Genomic DNA, 19,475 nt, shown 5'->3' with positions numbered 1-19,475 from the left:
CCCCTCTGTTTCTTTTTTCCCCCAACTTCTGTTTAACATTTCAAAACATAATTTTAATAACTAATTTCTAATAATTTATTTTATCTTTGTCATGATGACAGTAAATATTATTTCACTAGATATTTTTCAAGACACTTCCAGACAGCTTAAAGTGACATTTGAAGGCTTAACTAAGTTAACTGTGTTAACTAGGTAGGTTAGGGTGATTAGTCAGGTTATTATACAATGAGACTTTGTTCTGTAGACTATCAAAAAAAAAAAAATTTAGCTTAAAGGGGCTAATAATAAGGACCTTAAAATGTTTTTTAAAATTAAAAACGAAAATAAAACAAATAAGAAATAAAACAAATAAGATTTTCTCCGGAAGAAAAAATATTATCAGAAATACTGTGAAAATGTCCTTGCTTTGTTAAACATCATTACGGAAATATGGAGAAAAAGGAAAAAAAAATTAAAAGGGGGCTAATAATTCGGACCTAAACTGTATATAATATCTTAGATTTCTATGTGCAGTTGCTTTCATATTTGGCTTGTTTGTCTGGCATCCACCTGGGTTTGATCGGTTCCCCTCAAGCTTAAACTCTGAGCTTTAAAATGTTTCATTTTCACTGTGGCAACATTGAGTGGAACAGGCATCTAATTATCATGAATCTAATGTAAAAGTTCAAAAGAACAAGAAGAGAGTTGATTTCTGCTGAGGTTGTGCAGAAATTTGATCTGCTTGTTGTGCATCAGTTATGCAAGTCAAATGCATAAATACACTCACCAGTTCGTACTGTATGTATTTTATTAATTCGTACCTGCAGCTCATATCATGATTTGGTGCGAATGTGTTCACCTCTCAACCAGACCACATTTATAGCGGGGCTCAGGAATGGTTTGCAGGTGCGGCTGCACCTCTGTCCATACACACAGACACCAATTTTATTTTACATTCCTTCTCAGAGCTTCAAGCATGACAATTAAAAAAAAAATGCAATGTCAAATGAATAACACTTTATTTTAATCACACTTGTGTACCAGTTATGTGATTGCGCACCCCTGGTTAAACGATTGCATCACACCTGTGCTGACAGAACACTGCCACTTAGAGGAATCATCCCATCCAGTGAGTGAGTGCTCATGGTGAGTGCTTACCAGGATGACTAGGCCAGTTCTTCCCTGAACACCATAGCTGTCCTGCTTAAAGGTCTGCAATAGAGTAGTTATTATCTAAGTGTAATGCAGGAACCACATTCTGTTACTGACAATGACTATGTTTACATGGACATCAGTATTCAAATATTTTGTCTTAATCTGAATGAGACAATAATAGGATAGTGTTTAAAGGAGTTGCTTTTAGAATGTTCCTTTCATAATCCCATTTTACATGTTATAGCACATAATTCGATTAATGTCAATGCGTCACCACGCAATCCAAATTCCCTTTAGAGATTCATGTAATTTTGGGTGTTTCATTTTTAATCTGCCAACTTTAACTGCAGCTTGGCTATTTCATTCGAGAACATTTCATGTATGCCTCCTGTGACAAACAAGATATTGGATGCAAGTATGAACTGCTGTTTTTTTTTTAGTAGAATTTGATACTACATGCCGAATGAGAAAAAAACCTTGGAATTTCGGAGTGTATGTGTCTGTGGTGCTTTAGTAACTCGATAGGTGCAGAGAATAGTGTATGGACTATTCTGTCGGACAACGCGGCAAAGCGTCCTACGTGATGGTAATAGTTTGATTGCTACGTTTACATGTCTGTACTGAGCTTCAATAATGCGACTTAAATCATACATACTCCACATGTCTAAATCTGATTTCTGTTTAGTTTGATTATGACCTTAATCAGATTAAATTAGTCTAAAATTGTTGTTTACATGGTAGATTCTTAATCAGAGTATTGTCTTAATCTTATTAAAATCGGATTATTGGTATCCATGTAAACATGCTCATTGACTATGATGTACAGGCTATAAAAGTCAGACTACATCTTGATCTTGATCTTGATTAGTAAGTGTTGATGTTGGTGGTCCATCTTTGGCTTATTCTGACTAAAATCAGAGAGGTGGAAAAATTCTGCTTTCTAGAAACCCTGTGTGACCCTTTACGGCAAAGCTATTGAGAACATTACTCAGCAGATGTCAAGAAGCAGATTGTGGCCATTTAACATTCCATGCCCTGGTCTAGCACTAGATCCATCAGCTATAGATGCCCAGGGCAGCAAGCCTAACCTGCTTGTCATCAAGGGAAGTTTTCCGTGAAAGCTGTTACAACCCCATGACCTTCTTAGGTGCAACCAACCGTGGTGTTATAATACTGTAGTATTTTAGGAAAGGTGGCACTGCCCACTCAGCAGACCGTCAAGAACTCTTGCTCAAAAGTGGACCTGAGTCGGGTGGCCAAGGGAGGGGGATCACAGACTGGAGCCTGGGGCTTGCGACCACTACCACTTGGAGTTAATGTCCAGGTCTTCAGATCTTCTTATCACACAATATCTGCCCGTAGGTTGATCTCTGCAGTGTATCTTCCCTGGAGGAAGTGAACCCTTTCCCAATTTCAACAACTATGTTATCTTTAATTAGAATGTAAATGTGCTTGTAGTCTCAACTGATGCTAAAGCACATTAAGCTTATTATTTTTGCAAAATGTATTGATTCTATTGTTTCAACGTTTGTTTTCAATGTTCAATGTTTCAATTAAAAAAAAAATCCTCATGTCACATACACTGTTCACAAAATGGCCTTTTTATTAGGTACATCTTGCTAGTATAGCCTTCAGAACTGCTTTAATTCTTCATGACATTCCTTCAACAAGGTGCAAATAAAAGTGTGCTAATGACCCAGTGTGGTCTTTTGCTTTTTGTAGCCATCTTCAAGCTTTGATGCATTTTACTTTCAGAGGCATTTTGCTCATAGTTTGAGCTGCTGCTCAGTCATTTTCTCCATTATAAACAGTTCTCTGTAAACCTTAAAGAGGAAAATAGAGCAGTTTCTGAAATAACCAGACCAGCTCGAAAAACTGTGTAACCCCTCATGTTCTAGTCAACCCACACTGAGTGGGATTCAAACCAGTGTTTCTGACAAACAAGATGGGCAAACCAACAAGCATACAAAAGACTGCAGCTTAATATCACTAATGTATCTAATCTGTGGGGTGATGATTATTTACAGATTAATTAACCTCTCGCTAGCTGACTTCCGTTTATATGTTTAAAGACACTTAAATTATCTGTATTTATTATAATGCTTGATATGAAATTATCTCAATATTCTGTTATTTATTGATTTATTAAAGGTTTGTAATGCTGATACTGTGATCTGAGTCCTTGCAGGAGTGTGAGTGCAATTTATAGCTACAAATTGAACGCTTAAAGATAGTAAGAACATACAGCAAGATGGAAAGAGCTGTGAATTTAGTTTGTATAGTTGATATAGGGTGTACTGTATAGGTATAAAGAGACTCAAAAATCAAAGTACAAATGCAATATTTTTTTTTTAAACCCGATTTAAAAAAAAAATAATAATAATAATCTTTACAGTGCATCCGGAAAGTATTCATAGCGCTTCACTTTTTTCCACATATTTTTATTTTACAGCCTTATTCCAAAAGGATTAAATTGATTTCCTCAAAATTCTATACACAATCCCCCATAATGACAATGTGACAATTTTTTTTTTAATTGTTGCAAATTTCTTAAAAATAAAAGCTTTGAAAAATTACATGTACATAAGTATTCACAGCCTTTGCCGTGAAGCTGTAAACTGAGCTCCGGTACATTCTGTTTCCGCTGATCATTCTTGAGATGTTTCAGCAGCTTAATTGGAGTTCACCTGTGGCTGTAACATAAAAAATGTGGAAAAACGTAAGCGCTTTGAATACTTTCTGGACACACGGTATGAAGCTGTATATCTGTTCAATTATCCATGATAAAACACTTATTAAACTAAGTTTTCTCATGTGTAATAGACTTTTATATATAATAATTATACAAATCATCTAAAATAATTCTAAAATCAGACATATGTTTCAATGTGTTTTTACTATTTAGTGACATTTAATTTGATACAAATACAAACAAAGGAGAGTGACTTAATTGTTGCAGAGATGTGCCACTTTTGCTTGCAGCTGATCGGTGGAATCTCGGTTTGTGATCTTAAATCTAGAACATAACCTGCCCCGAAGCAGACTTGCATTTCAGAGTAAGTTACAATGGTAACAATAAGTGATTAATACTAAGCCAGCTTTATGTTAAACTTAGGATTGGTGAAAACTAAAATGTAACTTATCAAGCTAACTCAACCTCATGGTGTAGTCCATAATTAAGTAGTCCAGAGAGTGTATCCAGCTCGAAAAAACCTCCAGAGATAAATTGCTTAGAATGTAAACGAGCGCAAAAAGAAAAAGCAACACCGATATTCTGATGATGCTTAGATGTATCACTGCTATAAAGATGACCAGATAACTTTCTTCTGTGAGCTTCTATAACTCTACTGAGAATAGAGAGCACGAGCAGAAGCAATTTGCCCATATAAGAGCAATTTTCAGCACATCAAATTGATTTCTTCATTGTGTGAAGCAGATTTCTCTGAGAATGAAAGGGATGTGATTTGACAGAAAATCCTTGTAAAGTGAGAGAAGGAGAAAAAAAAATCAATCCACATTGTACTTTGACAAAACCCGCATAAGGGATTTAAATTTGCAGACATTAAGGCTCTTGAGGAGCGATAGGAAATGGGTTTGTTGTTCTATCCTCGCTCATGAATGATCCTGTAGGCTTTGCATCATTTTCACTATTTAGACATCAACAACAAGGCAGCTAGGAAGAGAAAAAAGTTTCTTCAAAGCAGAACCGATTACAAGAAGCAAAATACTGCAGACTGTTCAAATACAGGCATGAAGCTGCTGGACTAAATTCTAACAGAGAAAGAATGGAAACAGCAGACATTTACTGTATTTATCACCTTTCTTTAATCTTATTTTGTTTCCAGTTAACTTGTTCTTTTTTGTTATTTATTTCCAAGAGGACTTGCAACCCAGTACTGGGAAACATCCATACACTCTAACATTCACACATGCACTCATACACTATGGCCAGTTTAATTAATCCAATTCACTCATACCACATGTCTTTGGACATGTCTTGGGGGAAACCCACACGAACACAGCAGAACGCAGCATGCTAAATCCACACAGAAATGCCAACTGAACCAGCCAGGGGTCGAACCAGCGACCTTCTTGCTTTAACACTGCTAACCACTGAGCCACCTTATTGCCCCGTTAATTTGTATGTTACTTTTGGATTTAATATTAATTGATTTAATATATTGGTTTTAATATATAGTAATTTAGTGCTTATTTTTAGTGGTCGAAAATATATTTGGACACAAACTTTAGTAGCCTTTGAATTTAGTAATTCACTGGCCAGCTGTTGGAGACCTAATAGATCAATGGAGCTACATGCCAGCATGCACATTTTCTGTTCAAAAGAATCTAAATATAGACGTCTTGGCTAAAACAAGGCTAAATTTGGGCTGTTGATGAAAATCTAATAGACATCTAACAATAGTCTAAAAATAGACTAGTCATCAGACTGGAATGAATGGCTACATGTGTGATGTCTGTTTGTTGACTAGTCTAGTTTTGGAGTATTGTTAGACATCCCAGTTTGAATGACAGCCCAAATTTAGAAAATGTCTATGTTTAGACGTCTATTAGACTTTAAAAAAAAAAAAAAAAAAAAAAAAAAAAAAAAGTTGCTAGGTGGAAGCATTCCTTCTAGCCCTGTGTTATCATCTCAATAAAATTCCCAAATATTTTCATTCTAAGTTAAGTTTTACAAACTTTTGAAAGTTATTTTGAGTCTTTACAGAGGTCACTAAAGACACGCTTATTTTCTTTAGCTTTTAATCATGTGTTGTGAGTTCATCTATTTTGATTTTTAGTTTGTTTGCATGCATTATGGGTTTTTTATGTACAGCACTTTGGTACCTATTGTGGTTGGTTAATTGTGCTCTAGAAATAAATTGAGTTGAGTTGAGGAGCATGTGATATGATTGATTGTGGCTGGTCCCTCATCCTTAATCCGTAATAATCCAATGAGATTGAACCAAGCCCACAATAAAAAGACCAATTCCCCCTACTGCTTTATCTTCATTTTGGAAGACCCCCCCACCCCCTTTACACCCCATCTCCTCCTTTACTTGGGGGGGCAGCTGTCGAGACCTACCAGATCTCAGACCTCCTTACTTGCTAAATGACCAGGTGGGAGCCCTGGGCTCAATTATCTCTGAGCTCAGGGTTCTCTTTAGTGACAGCATGCCAAACCTGCTAATAGTGTCAAGCAATATCGTGTGATTTCTTGAATGGTTATTAACATTAACAACTGATGCTAGATGCCGATATTTCCAACTTAGGCTCATTCTGAAAACTTGCATACATACGTTTTTTGAAAATATCGCAAATTATGTAGCCAGAGCTACAAAAGGATGCATTTGATTTTTCAAAATGAACATTACAGGGCGGTATGATGCCGTTCCTTTCCTCGCTTACCAGCTGACTGCTTACCTCCGTGTGGACGGCTTTCCTGCTTTCCAGTTTGTCCTGTTAGCTCACCTTGTACGTCAGCAGACTTGAGATGCAGAGGAGTTGACCATGAAGATGGGGTTTGAGTCCAATGATAAATGGTTTCAGAAAGCGGGTAAGACAAAAACAGAATCCAAAAAAAATAAAACAAGTAAATAACAGGGTGAGAATGTGGTCAAATCTGGATATGTGTTAAAAATGTGGCTTTTCTTTTTCTGGAATGCTTCTAAAATTTGTTGGTTGGATTAGGGAAGTGGTTGGTGGGTCAATCAATACAATTGGTTGGGTTTAGTGAAGGAGGAGCGTGGGTCAGTTGATCGGCCAGTCAGTCAAACTGTCAGTCGACAGCGGCCTCTGGGGGATTTACGTTAGAAGAGCAGATGCGAAAGGCACTCTCAAGAGAAATTTAAGATCCCAAAAAGCGCACACAACGGTCTCTGGTGAATTTGTGAATACAAAAACTGCAAAAAAAAAAAAAAAAAAGTACCTCCTGGGACATATTTGGTGATCTCCAGAAATGTATATAGAAGTGCATTTTCAGAATGAGCCTGGGTTGGATATTTCTAAACAGTAAACTGAGAGAAAATAAATGCATCATGAACACGCACACTAAAGCTATTGATGCATTGCTTTTGAGAACTACTACAGTTTCCCTAAATATAATAGTGGATTTCATTGCAGTCCTAGTAACAAGTATGTACAAGTGCTGTAAAATAAAGAATTTAGCACTTCTTGATTTATTAGGGTCACTTCCCCTGCATAATACTCCTGAGAGAATTCTCTCCTCTTCAGTATACTCTCATCAACACTGAGCTGAAAGTTAATCTGACTACATTCTTTTATGTCTTTCAAATAATTTGCACTAGATAAATTAGGAAGAAGAAGGTACATTTCCTTTGTTACTGTTACACCACTAGCTCAGGATACAGAAAAGAACTAAAAGAAATAAATTCCCAGAGATTAGCTGTTATGATCCAACACAATATTAAATCAACTACGTATATATGATTATATAGCATGTATATACAATTATATACAAAAATAAAATTAAACCCAAGTCATAAAACCCAAAGAAGTGAAGGAATACAAGTGGTGCTAAATTAATGATATTAAAGTCAAACACATTTTAACTGAACCAAACCCACTAAGTAACTGAAAGGAAAACAAAAAAGGCTTTAGCATGACGCACACCTTAGCTAATGGACTTACTAATAAAACATACCGTACAAATGGTGACGCATACCTTATCTCATGTGTCAACAGTAATGACTTTGCATTGATGCAGTATGTACAGTTGAAGAATTATTATCCCTCCTGAATTATTAGCCTCCCTCTATATTTTTCCCCAATTTCCCCTTTCAGCTGTATGTCATGACATTATTCCTTTCACTTTCTTCTACGGTGGGTGGTGAAGCATAGCTTAGTCAGGACACTACTCAAACGTAAACAAAAATCTAACCACAAGCAAATCAGTACAGAGTCAGCAAAAGCTTTCAAAATCTCATCAAATCATAAAAATAAATCAATCAATCAATCAATTGAAAAATTTTGTCAAACAACAGCCTACTTTTACCACATCTTTTCTTAAGATTATGCGTATCCTTACAGTATTTGGTATTTATTTTGATTATCCCTTTCAATCAAAATGTACTCTTCTTCACTCATTCATTCAATTATTTCCTTCGGCTTAGTCGCTTATTTATCAGGGATCACTATAGCTGAATAAACCACCAAGTGTCCCGGCATATGTTTTACACGATGATGTCCTTCCAACCATAACACAGTACTGGGAAACACCCATATACCCTCTCATATTCACACATGCACTCATACACTATGGCCAATTTAATTAATCCAATTCACTTATAGCGCATGTCTTTGGACTGTGGGGGAAACCTGGAGGCAAGCTAGCTTTCCCATGTGGTCTCCCATGCAGGTACTAACCAGGCACAGCCCTGCTTGGCTTCAGTGGGCGACCATGTGAGTATTCTCTAATTCTCAACTAATTCTTATTTTAGTATTTGTAGAAAGCAAGGTTATGGTTAGTGTTTGTGTAAGCTTACATGTACTTACAAAGTTTCTTATAGTCTGGAGAATATTTTATGGTGGAGCAGTATCAGGAGGTATTAAGTAAATATGCAAAAGTGATACCCAGTGTTTTACTATTTTATCTAGTTCCTCTGAGGAAAACACTTATGTGTGGTAAAAACATTTAGTTTAGCTTTTAATGATACTGACAAATTCTGCATTTCATCTGAAACCTAAACATTCAATCAAATTCCAAATCATCTCTATTGGTTGTTTATCCAATTGTTTTGTCTGTATTTGTGTCTCTGAAGTTTGACTAATCTTCACATTTCGGCTAGCACTTCTGTAAACAAATCTGCATTCCATTTCCCATGCAGTAAATCAGCCTGTCTAAGTCATGCCCCAAACTCTTGAAAATAACAGCATGACTTTACATTTTATAGCTTTGTGCTCCTTTTTTATATTCTAGCCTACTCCTTTTTGCAACTTCAAATCACAATAAGTTGGGACAGTAACAATGAAAAAGAAAAAAAAAAAAGAAAAAAGTGGTGGTATTTAGATGGACTTAGACATGTATTTCATTGCAAACAATACAACAAACATTATTTAATGTGTTTCTCATGACATTGTATTGTTTATTTCTTTCCATAATAAACACATACTCCTATTTTGGTTCTTGCAACACAAAAAAAAAAAGGTGAGACAGGAGTTATTTGGGCTTGTAATGAATGATTAGTAAACAACGATGTGATTTGATGTCAACAGTTGATTGTAATTATGATTTGGCACAAAAGCAGCATCTAAGAACGGTTTAGTTCTTTAGGAGCAAAGAGAGGCCAAGAATTGCCAGTTTGCTTTAAAATACGTGAGAACATTTTTGAAATGTTTAAAAACAATGTTCCGCAAAGAAATATAGGAAGACATTTCAATATTTTACCTTCAACAGTGCATAAATTATTAAAAGATTCAAGGAATTTGAGGAACTTCATTGCATTGAGGACAAGAGTGCAAGCCTAAACAATCTTCGCTTCCTTGGGTTTCACTGCATAGATATATACATTAGATGTCGCCTACCCTGTTGTTGTCTATTGGAAGGAATGTGTCAATAGAGCTGCCATTTTGGAACAGGGTAACGCTCCTTTGAAATTAATGCGGGACCAAGCTGCAGTGGAGGACTGTGGCCATCCAGACCCAGAGATATACAGTACACATATACACATATATCTATGATCAGGAATTTTCCTGGATGTTACTATCCCTTTTTTTTTAAATTACGAAAAATTATAATCACTTTTTTACATTGATGGATCAGTGATCGCACTGGCATTCCTGACAAAAAGCTTGTGGTTGTGTGTACAGAAATGTACTATCCACCCTCCCTGTTAAATTTGATATAATCATGTCCTGAAACACACCTCCTCTCCTGCTTTCACTTCTCATACTGACGGAGCGAGCGATTCGTTTGTGAATGAATCTCCATTATGAATGAATCCTTTACTGGCTGACAGTAATACAAGTTTCTGGCACCGCAACATCTCGTTGTCATATTTCTTTTGCATTGTTTGGTGATTTTATTCAACAAAACTAGCATAAGCCGAGTATTTAGTGCGAGTTGGAGCTACTTTGCCTTATGGTGAATGCAGTAAGCGACTGTATATGATAATCAATAATAGGGCACAAAAGTTCAGAACATACAAAAACGTAAAAAACTTAATATTACCTATGAAATGTTCTGCCTTTGTGCTTTGTTTTCTTTGTTTGCTCGTTACTACACCCGTAGACAGCGCTAAAGTCCCGCATCTTCACGTAATAACACTGTCTTGACTAGTGCAGTTGATTGACACTTGTCCTGGGAGCACTGTACTAATGTGGCGGCGCTATTGACGCATGCTCAGGGTCCCTATACAATGTCTAGTGTGTATATATCTATGGTTTCACTGCATCAAGAAATTACTATTCATCTATAAGCGGTATCACCAAATGGGCTCAGGACTACTTTGGCAAACCTTACAACACTATGTACTGTAGTTACATCCACAAATGTCAGGTTGTGTAAGTGCCCTTGGCAACGGTAATTTGTCAGGTTTATGTCTGTTTTGAAATCTACTGTACCTTGTATGGGTTTCTACTTAACTAAATGGTTGTTAAAAATACTAAGTTGAAAAAAGATCTTCATCTTGTGTTTCAGTGAATAAACCAAATGTTTTCAATATTACAATGATGTAAATTTTTTTGAGATCTAAAACTTCTCTTGCGAGTGCCATTTGTGCCTGCTGTTCTTGTGCAAATTCACCAGAGGCTGCTGTGTACGTTTTTTTAAGATCTTAAATTTCTCTTGCGAGTGCCATTTACGCCTGTTGTTGTGTAAATCCACCAGAGGCTGCTGTAGACTGACTGACTGACTGAATGATTGACTGACCCACCCTTCCCCTTCCCTAAATCTAATGGATAGTGTTTTCGAAAGAACAGATTGACCGGTGCCAACCCACTTTCCTAAACCCAACCGACAAACCCAAAGCTATCCAGAAAAAGAAAAGCCCTCGCCTCATATTTACTACATTTTCAGATTCTTACCCTGTTATTTAATTATTTATTTTATTTTTTGGCTTATGTTTTTGTCTGTTTTTGCAACTTTCTGGAACCGTTGTTTGACGATCTCGAACCCCGTAGTCACTGCCAACCGCCCCGTAGCATTTGTTTTAAAGACGAAATGCAGCTATACGTACATCTGGCTGCATGATTCGCAATCTCCAAAAATGTATATAAGGCTGCTTTTTTCAGAATGAGCCTATTTTAAAATATGTGCAACAACAGCGAAATCAAGACATCAGATTTGAAAGAATGACTAGTGGTATTACAAGAGTGATCAGTTTAAAGTTTTGTACTAAATGTACACTTACGAAATACCAAACCTATTAAACAAAAATTGTAAAAGGGTCTTAAAGTCTTCAATATAACTCTTAGAATCCTGCAGTACACTGCTTTAACTGGTTTATAAATTGTATTTTAACAGAACTATTCTGATTTACTACATTTAGGTTAACAATTCCACTTTTATTTACAGTCTGTGCACCCTAATTTAAGTGTCTCCGCTTTCTGCCTCCCTCTAGGGTGAAAGCGGTGGAACTAAGTGATGGTGGTCCAGGATTCTCGACTGCTCCGAGTGCAACATGCCATGAAGCAGTCGGCTCAAGTTCTGCTGTTGGCCCTGCTGGTCTGGATGCTGCTCGCACTCCTCGTCTTCACATACTTCGCTGACTTCCAATTGAACCAGAACCCTAAGACTGTTTCCTCCTTCAATTCTGAATCTTCGCGCTCAACCTACTCTCAGCATAGTGGCAGGGCTATCAAGTCATCCAGTAATGCCCGCTGGGGTGTGTTTGCAGAAAGAAGAGGTCCTTATCAACGCAGACAAGTGTTTTTACCTCCTCATGCTAAAGAATATTTTTATTTTAGGAAATTTGATCGTCGTGGGCTTGGCGTAAAGAAGTCCAAGATAATCCCACCTGAAGATAATGATAGAGATGACTATTTTTCCAACCCCTGGTCGGTGGTCCGGGGTTTGTGGAAGGGGCATGTGTCCTCCAGGATGCTAAGTGCAAAACTGCAGCGAGCCATGAAGGACCATGTTCACACTAATAAGCACAGAGTTCTATACAAAGGCCAGCGTAAGCTGAACAAAAGCAAGCAGGAGCTGTTGTGTCAGATGAAAGAGCAAGCCCAGATCAGGACTCTGAATGGCACTGAGCAGCCTTTTGCCGATCTGGGATTTAATCAGCTGGTTCCTCCTCCACTGCAGCAGAAGTACAGGACGTGTGCTGTGGTGGCGTCAGCAGGGGCAATACTAAACTCATCACTTGGTCATGAAATTGGTGAGTTCAGTTTTTTTTTTCTCTCAAAGAAAGTTTTAATGCTCGCCAAGCTGCACTTCTTATGTCTTATCAAAAACACTCTGATTGTCTGAAATCAGCAGCAATTATTCTATCCATCATTGTAGCATGATTCATCAGAAATTAATCTGATATGCTGATTCAAGAATATTTTATTATTTTAATTGTTGGAAACTTTGGATACACTACACTGTTAACAATTTCCTGTAGAATTTACAGTAACTTAATGGCAGCAGTTTGCCAGTGACTTACTGTAAATCAATTACAGCAAAAATACTTTATTTACAGCATCATATATCTTGCTATACATTATTTATCTTTGCTGTAAAATGTACACTAACTTTCACAATGCAACTTTAAAATACAGTAACATGCTGCATAACTGTCATACAGTAAATGCAGTTCATATTAAAGTTAAATACTGTGTAATTTACTAAACATTTTAACAGTGTGCCTAGTTTGTTACACTCTGGGTCATTATAACCAAATGTTGGGTCAAATAAGGACTAATCCAAGATTGGATTTATTAAATTAGATTTAAGTTACACTTTTTAAACCAAGGGTTTGGTTTAACATACATTTGCATTTGCAGTGTTACAAATAATCTGATTTTAAATAAATGCTATTCATTGTTGTCCACCAGGCATTTTTTTTTTCATCAAAAAAGAAAAAAAAAAAGAAAAAGAAAAAAGAAAAAAACATGCTGTGTTGTTGTAACCAAATGTTGACTCAAATATGGCCAAACCCAGCCTTTGGGCTAGATGTAATTTAAATATAACTGAAATCATTTTTTCAACATTGAGTTTATTTATGTTTGCATCAACATAAATTTTTTATGTACACAATGCTCAGCGTAATTGAGTACACTCCATTTTGAAAATGAATTTTCCCCTATTTCTCAATGAATATAGGCATGTATTTTGGTGCATTTTTGGTGCAGAGATATTTATTCAAATAATATTTTAGTCACCAAACATATTTAGAAATGAAAAGATAATACATTTAAGTTAAAGCAAAATATTGCAAAAGAATAATGATAAATGCCACCTACAAAATTTCAACAAAAAATTTTCATTTGATGTTCCTCTTTTTTTTAAATTTGTATGTAATATTTACTATAACATACATTTGGTTGTAGTTTTTGGACCGTTATTGTAAGTTATTTTGTTAGATAAGCTGAGATGATCAATATATATAGTATACACAGGGTTTGCACGAGGCTGCAGACAGAGTGCCTTACGCCCCATTCACATGGGGCATCAGCGTCAGCGCTTCCTATTCACTTTGAATGGGTGATGTCAGGCATTGCCGAACTGCATTGTGGACCATTTCAGAGGCGTTGCTCGCTGCAGAAGTTGGGACTAGCTCAACTTTTCAAGCGCCAACGAAAGCATCAGCTAGTCAGATTGCTGTATGTAAATACGCCAGCTAGACAGTGGCCTATTGCTGACTGAATTTCATTTGCTGACGCTGCTATGACGATCGCGTCAGCTCCAACTTTAGACACACCTTGAGTCAAGCGTTGACGCTGAAGCCCTGTGTGAAACTTGTGGAGCTGCACATTGATGGATTTGCTTTTCAGTGTTTTGAGTTTCAGCAGTGAAAATCAAACCACACTGAACTAAACAAATTGAACTCTGAAAACTGACCGGCTGAAGTTCAATCTAAACTTCTACTAGATACTCTATGTTAGGCTGCTTTCACACAATCTACATTGTAAAAGCTCTCTATATAAATAAAGATGAATTGAATGTATATCGGCGACGCGGTGGCGCAGTAGGTAGTGCTGTTCCCTCACAGCAAGGAGTTTGCTGGTTCGAGCCTCGGCTGGGTCAGTTGGCGTTTCTGTGTGGAGTTTGCATGTTTTCCCTGCGTTCGCGTGGGTTTCTTCTGGGTGCTCCGGTTTCCCCCACAGTCTAAAGACATGCGGCACAGGTGAATTGTGTAAGCTAAATTGTCCATAGTGTATAAGTGTGAATGAGTGTGTATGGATGTTTCCCAGAGATGGGTTGCAGCTGGAAGGGCATCCGCTGCGTAAAACGCGTGCTGGATAAGTTGCCGGTTCATTCCGCTGTGGCGACCTCTGATTAATAAAGGGACTAAGCCGAAAAGAAAATGAATAAATGAATGAATGAATGAATAAATATATAAAGGGTGGGCCATTTATATGGACACACCTTAATAAAATGGTAATGGTTGGTGGTGATATTAAAGTCCTGTTTGTGGCACATTAGTATATGTGAGGGGGCAAGCTTTTCAAGATAAGTGGTGACCATGGTGGCCATTTTGAAGTCGACCATCTTGGATCCAATTTTTGTTTTTTCAATAGGTAGTGGGTCATTTGATACATCACACTTATATGGGAACTTCACAAAATAAACAATGGTGAGTTATTGTGCTGCACATCTTGTCTCTTCACACCATAGACAACAAAGATAGTTGGGCCATTCTTCATCAATGGAAACCTCAAGGCTACTGGATATTTGAAATTGCTACATAAAGATGCGTTTCCCTCCAACACAATGGGCAGCACATTGAACACATTTTATAAGTGTTAAGAAACTTGTAAATAACTTATGAAAGAATAAAGTTATGTTAAAACCTAGCACACCATTGCTTTTCTTGTGAAATACCCAATAAGTTCGATGTGTCAAATAACCCTCTTCCTGTTGAAAGAACAAAAGTTGGATCCAACATGGCCGACTTCAATAATATTTAATAAGGTATATCCATATAAATGTATGTCATAAAAATAAAATGGATGAATTTCTGATGAATTTCCTTGTGATAATGAAAACTGGACTAATGGCTGCTTTAATGAGCATTACTGTGGTGCCACTGACTAAAATTCAGCTGCATTTGTCCATTGGTTTTTGAATTATTGCAGAAACTAACCTGTCAAATATCTTTTTCAAAGAGGACCAAAACCTACTTTCAGGCACTAGCTTGTGTTTTAAATGACTCCTGACTGCAATCTGATCTGAACTTCGATCACAATTTATGGCAAAGATATTGTACATTAACCACTGGCATAATAAATGTGTTGCTGTGCTTATGAAAACAAGACAATTAGAACTTAGACATACCTTTTATACTTAACAAAAAAAAAAACAAAAAAAAAACAGCTTGAACGCTTTTGTACATTTCAGTCATGACAAATAAATGGAAGCAGGCATGATTAAATAAATGTGTTCACTTCGAAAAAAAATTAAAACATCAGGGTGATTTTGGAGCAAAGCTGACAAAAAGGCATAATTAAAAAACAACAAAATATAATTACAATAATATGTTGTTAGACACTTGTCTGACTGTGGAAAGGCAGGCTTGCTGATCATGGTCTGAAATCCTTTGCTCCACAAGGCTCATTGTTAGCCTCAGCTTGCACTCATCCAACAGTGAAAATGTTGCTAATGAACTGGGGTTAACTGGTTCAAGTGGGGAAAAGCTCTTGTGTTATGTAACATTTTCAGGACTCCGTGTTCAGTGTATGCTGTAGCCTACAGTGCTCAGCATATACAAGTACACCCCTAACAAATCTATATTTTAAATTCTTATTTTTATTAGAAAGCTATACAATATTATATCGAAAAGTAATCGAAATCAACATTCATAACCTATAATCGATTAAATTTTTCCAGGTCAATGTTTTCGATTACTTTCCCTACTGCGTGTTGTCACATGACCCCGCTGTGTTAAGGCTGATTTAAACTTCTGCGTGGAATGCACAGGTGTGGTCTGGGTAGTTACAGTTTGTGTAAAAGTTTTCCTCAATTTCTGTTTACTAGCCAGACATCCACTTTCACTCTTGTTTTGTTGTTTTGATACATACTTTTTACCATTTCTCTCTCGCTTTCTCTTTAACATTCACTCCCTCATTCAATTTCCTCCACTCGATTCATCATCCCTTTATTTTCCCTCCTTATTAGTCCTTGATTTGGTCTGCTTTTGAATAGAAACATTGATGCACAAGGCCTAATTGTTGAATGTGCTGGACCATGAAAACAGCAGCTGACAGCCAATGACAGATAAGCATTACCGAGCAGTGTTCTCTGTCCTCTAGAAGCCCTTGAATAGCATTGCTGTGTCTCATTGTCAGACCCCCCCCCCCCCCCCCCCCCCAAATAAATAAATGAATGCTCTGCTGTTGGAAACTCTGCAGTCTGTTGACATTCTTTAATCTATATGTGGATGATCATAGGATTTGCCATTTATCAGGTTTGGAAAAGGAACAGTATTGATTAAACTCTAAGTAGTTCTGCAACAAAAATGCGCACTTTGGGTGTTTTATTTGATTTTTACTCGCCTTTCCAATGAACTGAAAGTGGGAGAAGTGAGTCTGGATAAAATGTTGACTGTTGGTGGATGCTTTGTCTTTTGCTGCCTTCTAGTGGTGGTTGTGTGTCTTTGCGCGTGCGATTTTATGAAAGAAGATGGTCATAATAATGCACAAGTAGACAGATTATTTCTGTCAATGAATATGGAATTCCTTGGTTTATGAACGAGATTAGCAAAGCTAAATATTTAACATAACGCACCTGTACGTACTTGTACATCTGAATCCTGTATGTTAGACGTCTAATGTTGTAAACGTTATGTTACAACACAAGAGGGAGCCATTTATTATGATTTTAACTTGGTCACAGCACTTGCGCACTCGTATTCAAGCGAAAGTTGGAAGATAGTCAAGCGATTTTTTTATTTTATTCCAAGAAACTCTATAATACAACTTATAATATAGTAATATAGTTCTTGTACACAACATTCACATTGAATATACAGGATAAAAAGCAAAAAATAAAAAAAAACACATAAAAATAATAATAAAATAATAATGATAATGCAATTTAAAAAAAGAAAAGGTAGCATGAAATATCTCATCATATTTACTCAAGAAAGAAACACATTTTTATTATCAATTAATCTAAGTGATTTAAATAAATGTTCTATTTCACAAGAAGTCAATTATTTTATTTTTTTATTATTTTAAGAAACCCCCGTTTGTGAAAGTAAAATTTCCTAGCAAGTATAAGAAAATTCACAGAGGCTTCTAACGGCTTGTTTTGGTTTTCAGAATTACAATTAACATCCTAAGGTGCAAATTACCACTCATATTAAGCTATTTTAAAAGCAACATGAACTTAAATCATTCCAAAACAATGCTGATACATTGCATAAAAAACAAGTCACAAATGTCATCACACTTGTTCTTACAAAAGGTGCAAATATCAGTAACATCATACTGTGTTAATATCAATATTGTGCAAATTTTTTACTTTTTATTTTATTAGAAATACAAAATTTATATGGTAATAACCATATTTTTAGATTCAAAACTGAAAATGATGACATCATTTAGTCACCCTTCACATGTTTCTGTTTTTTTCCTCTTCTCTTGAACACAAAAGAGCAGACTATTGAACACTATTTGTCTTTCTAAATATTTATCTTCTTTTGTGTAGCCAACAGAAGAAAGAATCTCATAAAGGTTTAAAACCACTTGAGGGTAAATAGTAAGTGAATTTTCAGTTTTGGGTGAACTACTGCTTTAAAGTATATTTGTAAAAATAACCAATTCATTTTAAATCAACTGGTAAAAAAAAAAAAATTCTAAAATGTTATATTAAGAAAATTGTTGTTGCCCCACAATCGTGATTTTTGTGCCAAATATTCAATTGCATAAATATTTGTCTTCTGTAACAGTTTTGTTTGTAGTTCTAAAATATAATAATAATAATAATAATAATAATAATAGTAATAATAATAATAAACATCAGAATGTTGCTAGTAAATTGTTATGATGTTTATACAGAAATGACATTTAAAAGTGAATTGGACAGGAAGTACACAGACCAAATAGTGTTGTCTTATTTTTATTTTTCTTCTTCTTTCTCTTCTTCTTAATAATTAATAATAATAATAATAATAATAATAATAATAATAATAATATTATGTAGAGCTTCTTGAATCAATGTATTTTTCAGAATATTACTTTGCATCAAGTGTGTACTGTAGCTGTTTGTGAATGTTAAATATCTCAAAAGTTTTAAAAAATGTGAAATGACTTTTCAGAAATGTCAGAGCGACATACTGTATGAAACAGATGAAAATGATTGTGTGATAATTTTGTATGTTTCATAATAATTTTGTCACCTTGAAATTATAGAGTCACGTCTGACGCCTGGCTTTTAGTCAAAATAGAGTTATAATAGGGTAAAATAGAGTCAAACCAATCTTACGAAGATACATCCCTGCAGGCACAGGACATCAACATGACACCATATTGACGTTGTACTTCAACGTACCCCATGTCGTGGGGACATTGGATTTTGTTTAGAAATGAAAATCGGGTTGAGGTCAGAACCCAACTTTAGAACGACCTTAACATTAAACCTAAAATCAACCAAATATCAAAGTCTAATCATGTTACACCTTAATGTTGTGTGGATGTTACAACTATGACATGTATCAGATGCTGGATTTTGGTCACTTTCTAACACAACCTAAATCTACCAAATATCAATGTAATTTGAAGTCATTATTGGACTAAAAAAAAAAAATAACGTTGTCCTTAGACGCTGGCTAGACATAAAATTTGGATCACCAGGGGTCTGTTCTTCGTACCTCTCTTAAATTATCTAATATGATTTGGCAAATCCTGGATCTTTTAATCTTGATAACTGATCTCTGACTAATTTGGTTCTTCAAACAAGTTTGTGAATCAGATCAAAATATCTGGATGAACTGATCTGAAATCTCTGCATGTGTTGTAAAAGGACTGATCTATTGATCCTCGAAATCATGATCAGCAATATTACGACTGACTGACGGCACAGCAGCTTAATCTGATTAACATTTAATTGTCCATGTGAGCAAATATACGTAAAATGCATAGTAAACAGTTTGTTAAACAAGAACTTTACATCTTTGTTGTTGGCTGCAGGGTTTACACTCTCATGTGTCAAGAGTATTTAGCAATTTATGATA

At 35.9% G+C, this 19,475-nt stretch overlaps 1 protein-coding gene across 4 annotated transcripts in view; it reads left to right on the top strand.

Moving 5' to 3' along the window:
- st6gal2b (ST6 beta-galactosamide alpha-2,6-sialyltranferase 2b) overlaps positions 1–19,475 on the top strand; it is a 57,993-nt gene that overhangs the window by 9,516 nt on the left and 29,002 nt on the right. For 2 of the 4 annotated variants that reach the window (XM_087256203.1, XM_087256202.1), the window contains exon 2: positions 11,712–12,473. In XM_087256203.1, the coding sequence (XP_087112329.1) occupies positions 11,735–12,473 (739 nt within the window). In that variant the 5' untranslated portion in view covers positions 11,712–11,734. 4 annotated transcript variants of the gene reach the window in all.

Source organism: Danio rerio, chromosome 6 (genome assembly GCF_052040795.2).
Source record: "Danio rerio strain M-AB ecotype USA chromosome 6, GRCz13ab, whole genome shotgun sequence".
Taxonomy (NCBI): Eukaryota; Metazoa; Chordata; class Actinopteri; order Cypriniformes; family Danionidae; genus Danio; species Danio rerio.
The sequence above is the reverse complement of the archived record's forward strand: the minus strand, read 5'-3'. Positions and strand labels throughout refer to the sequence as shown.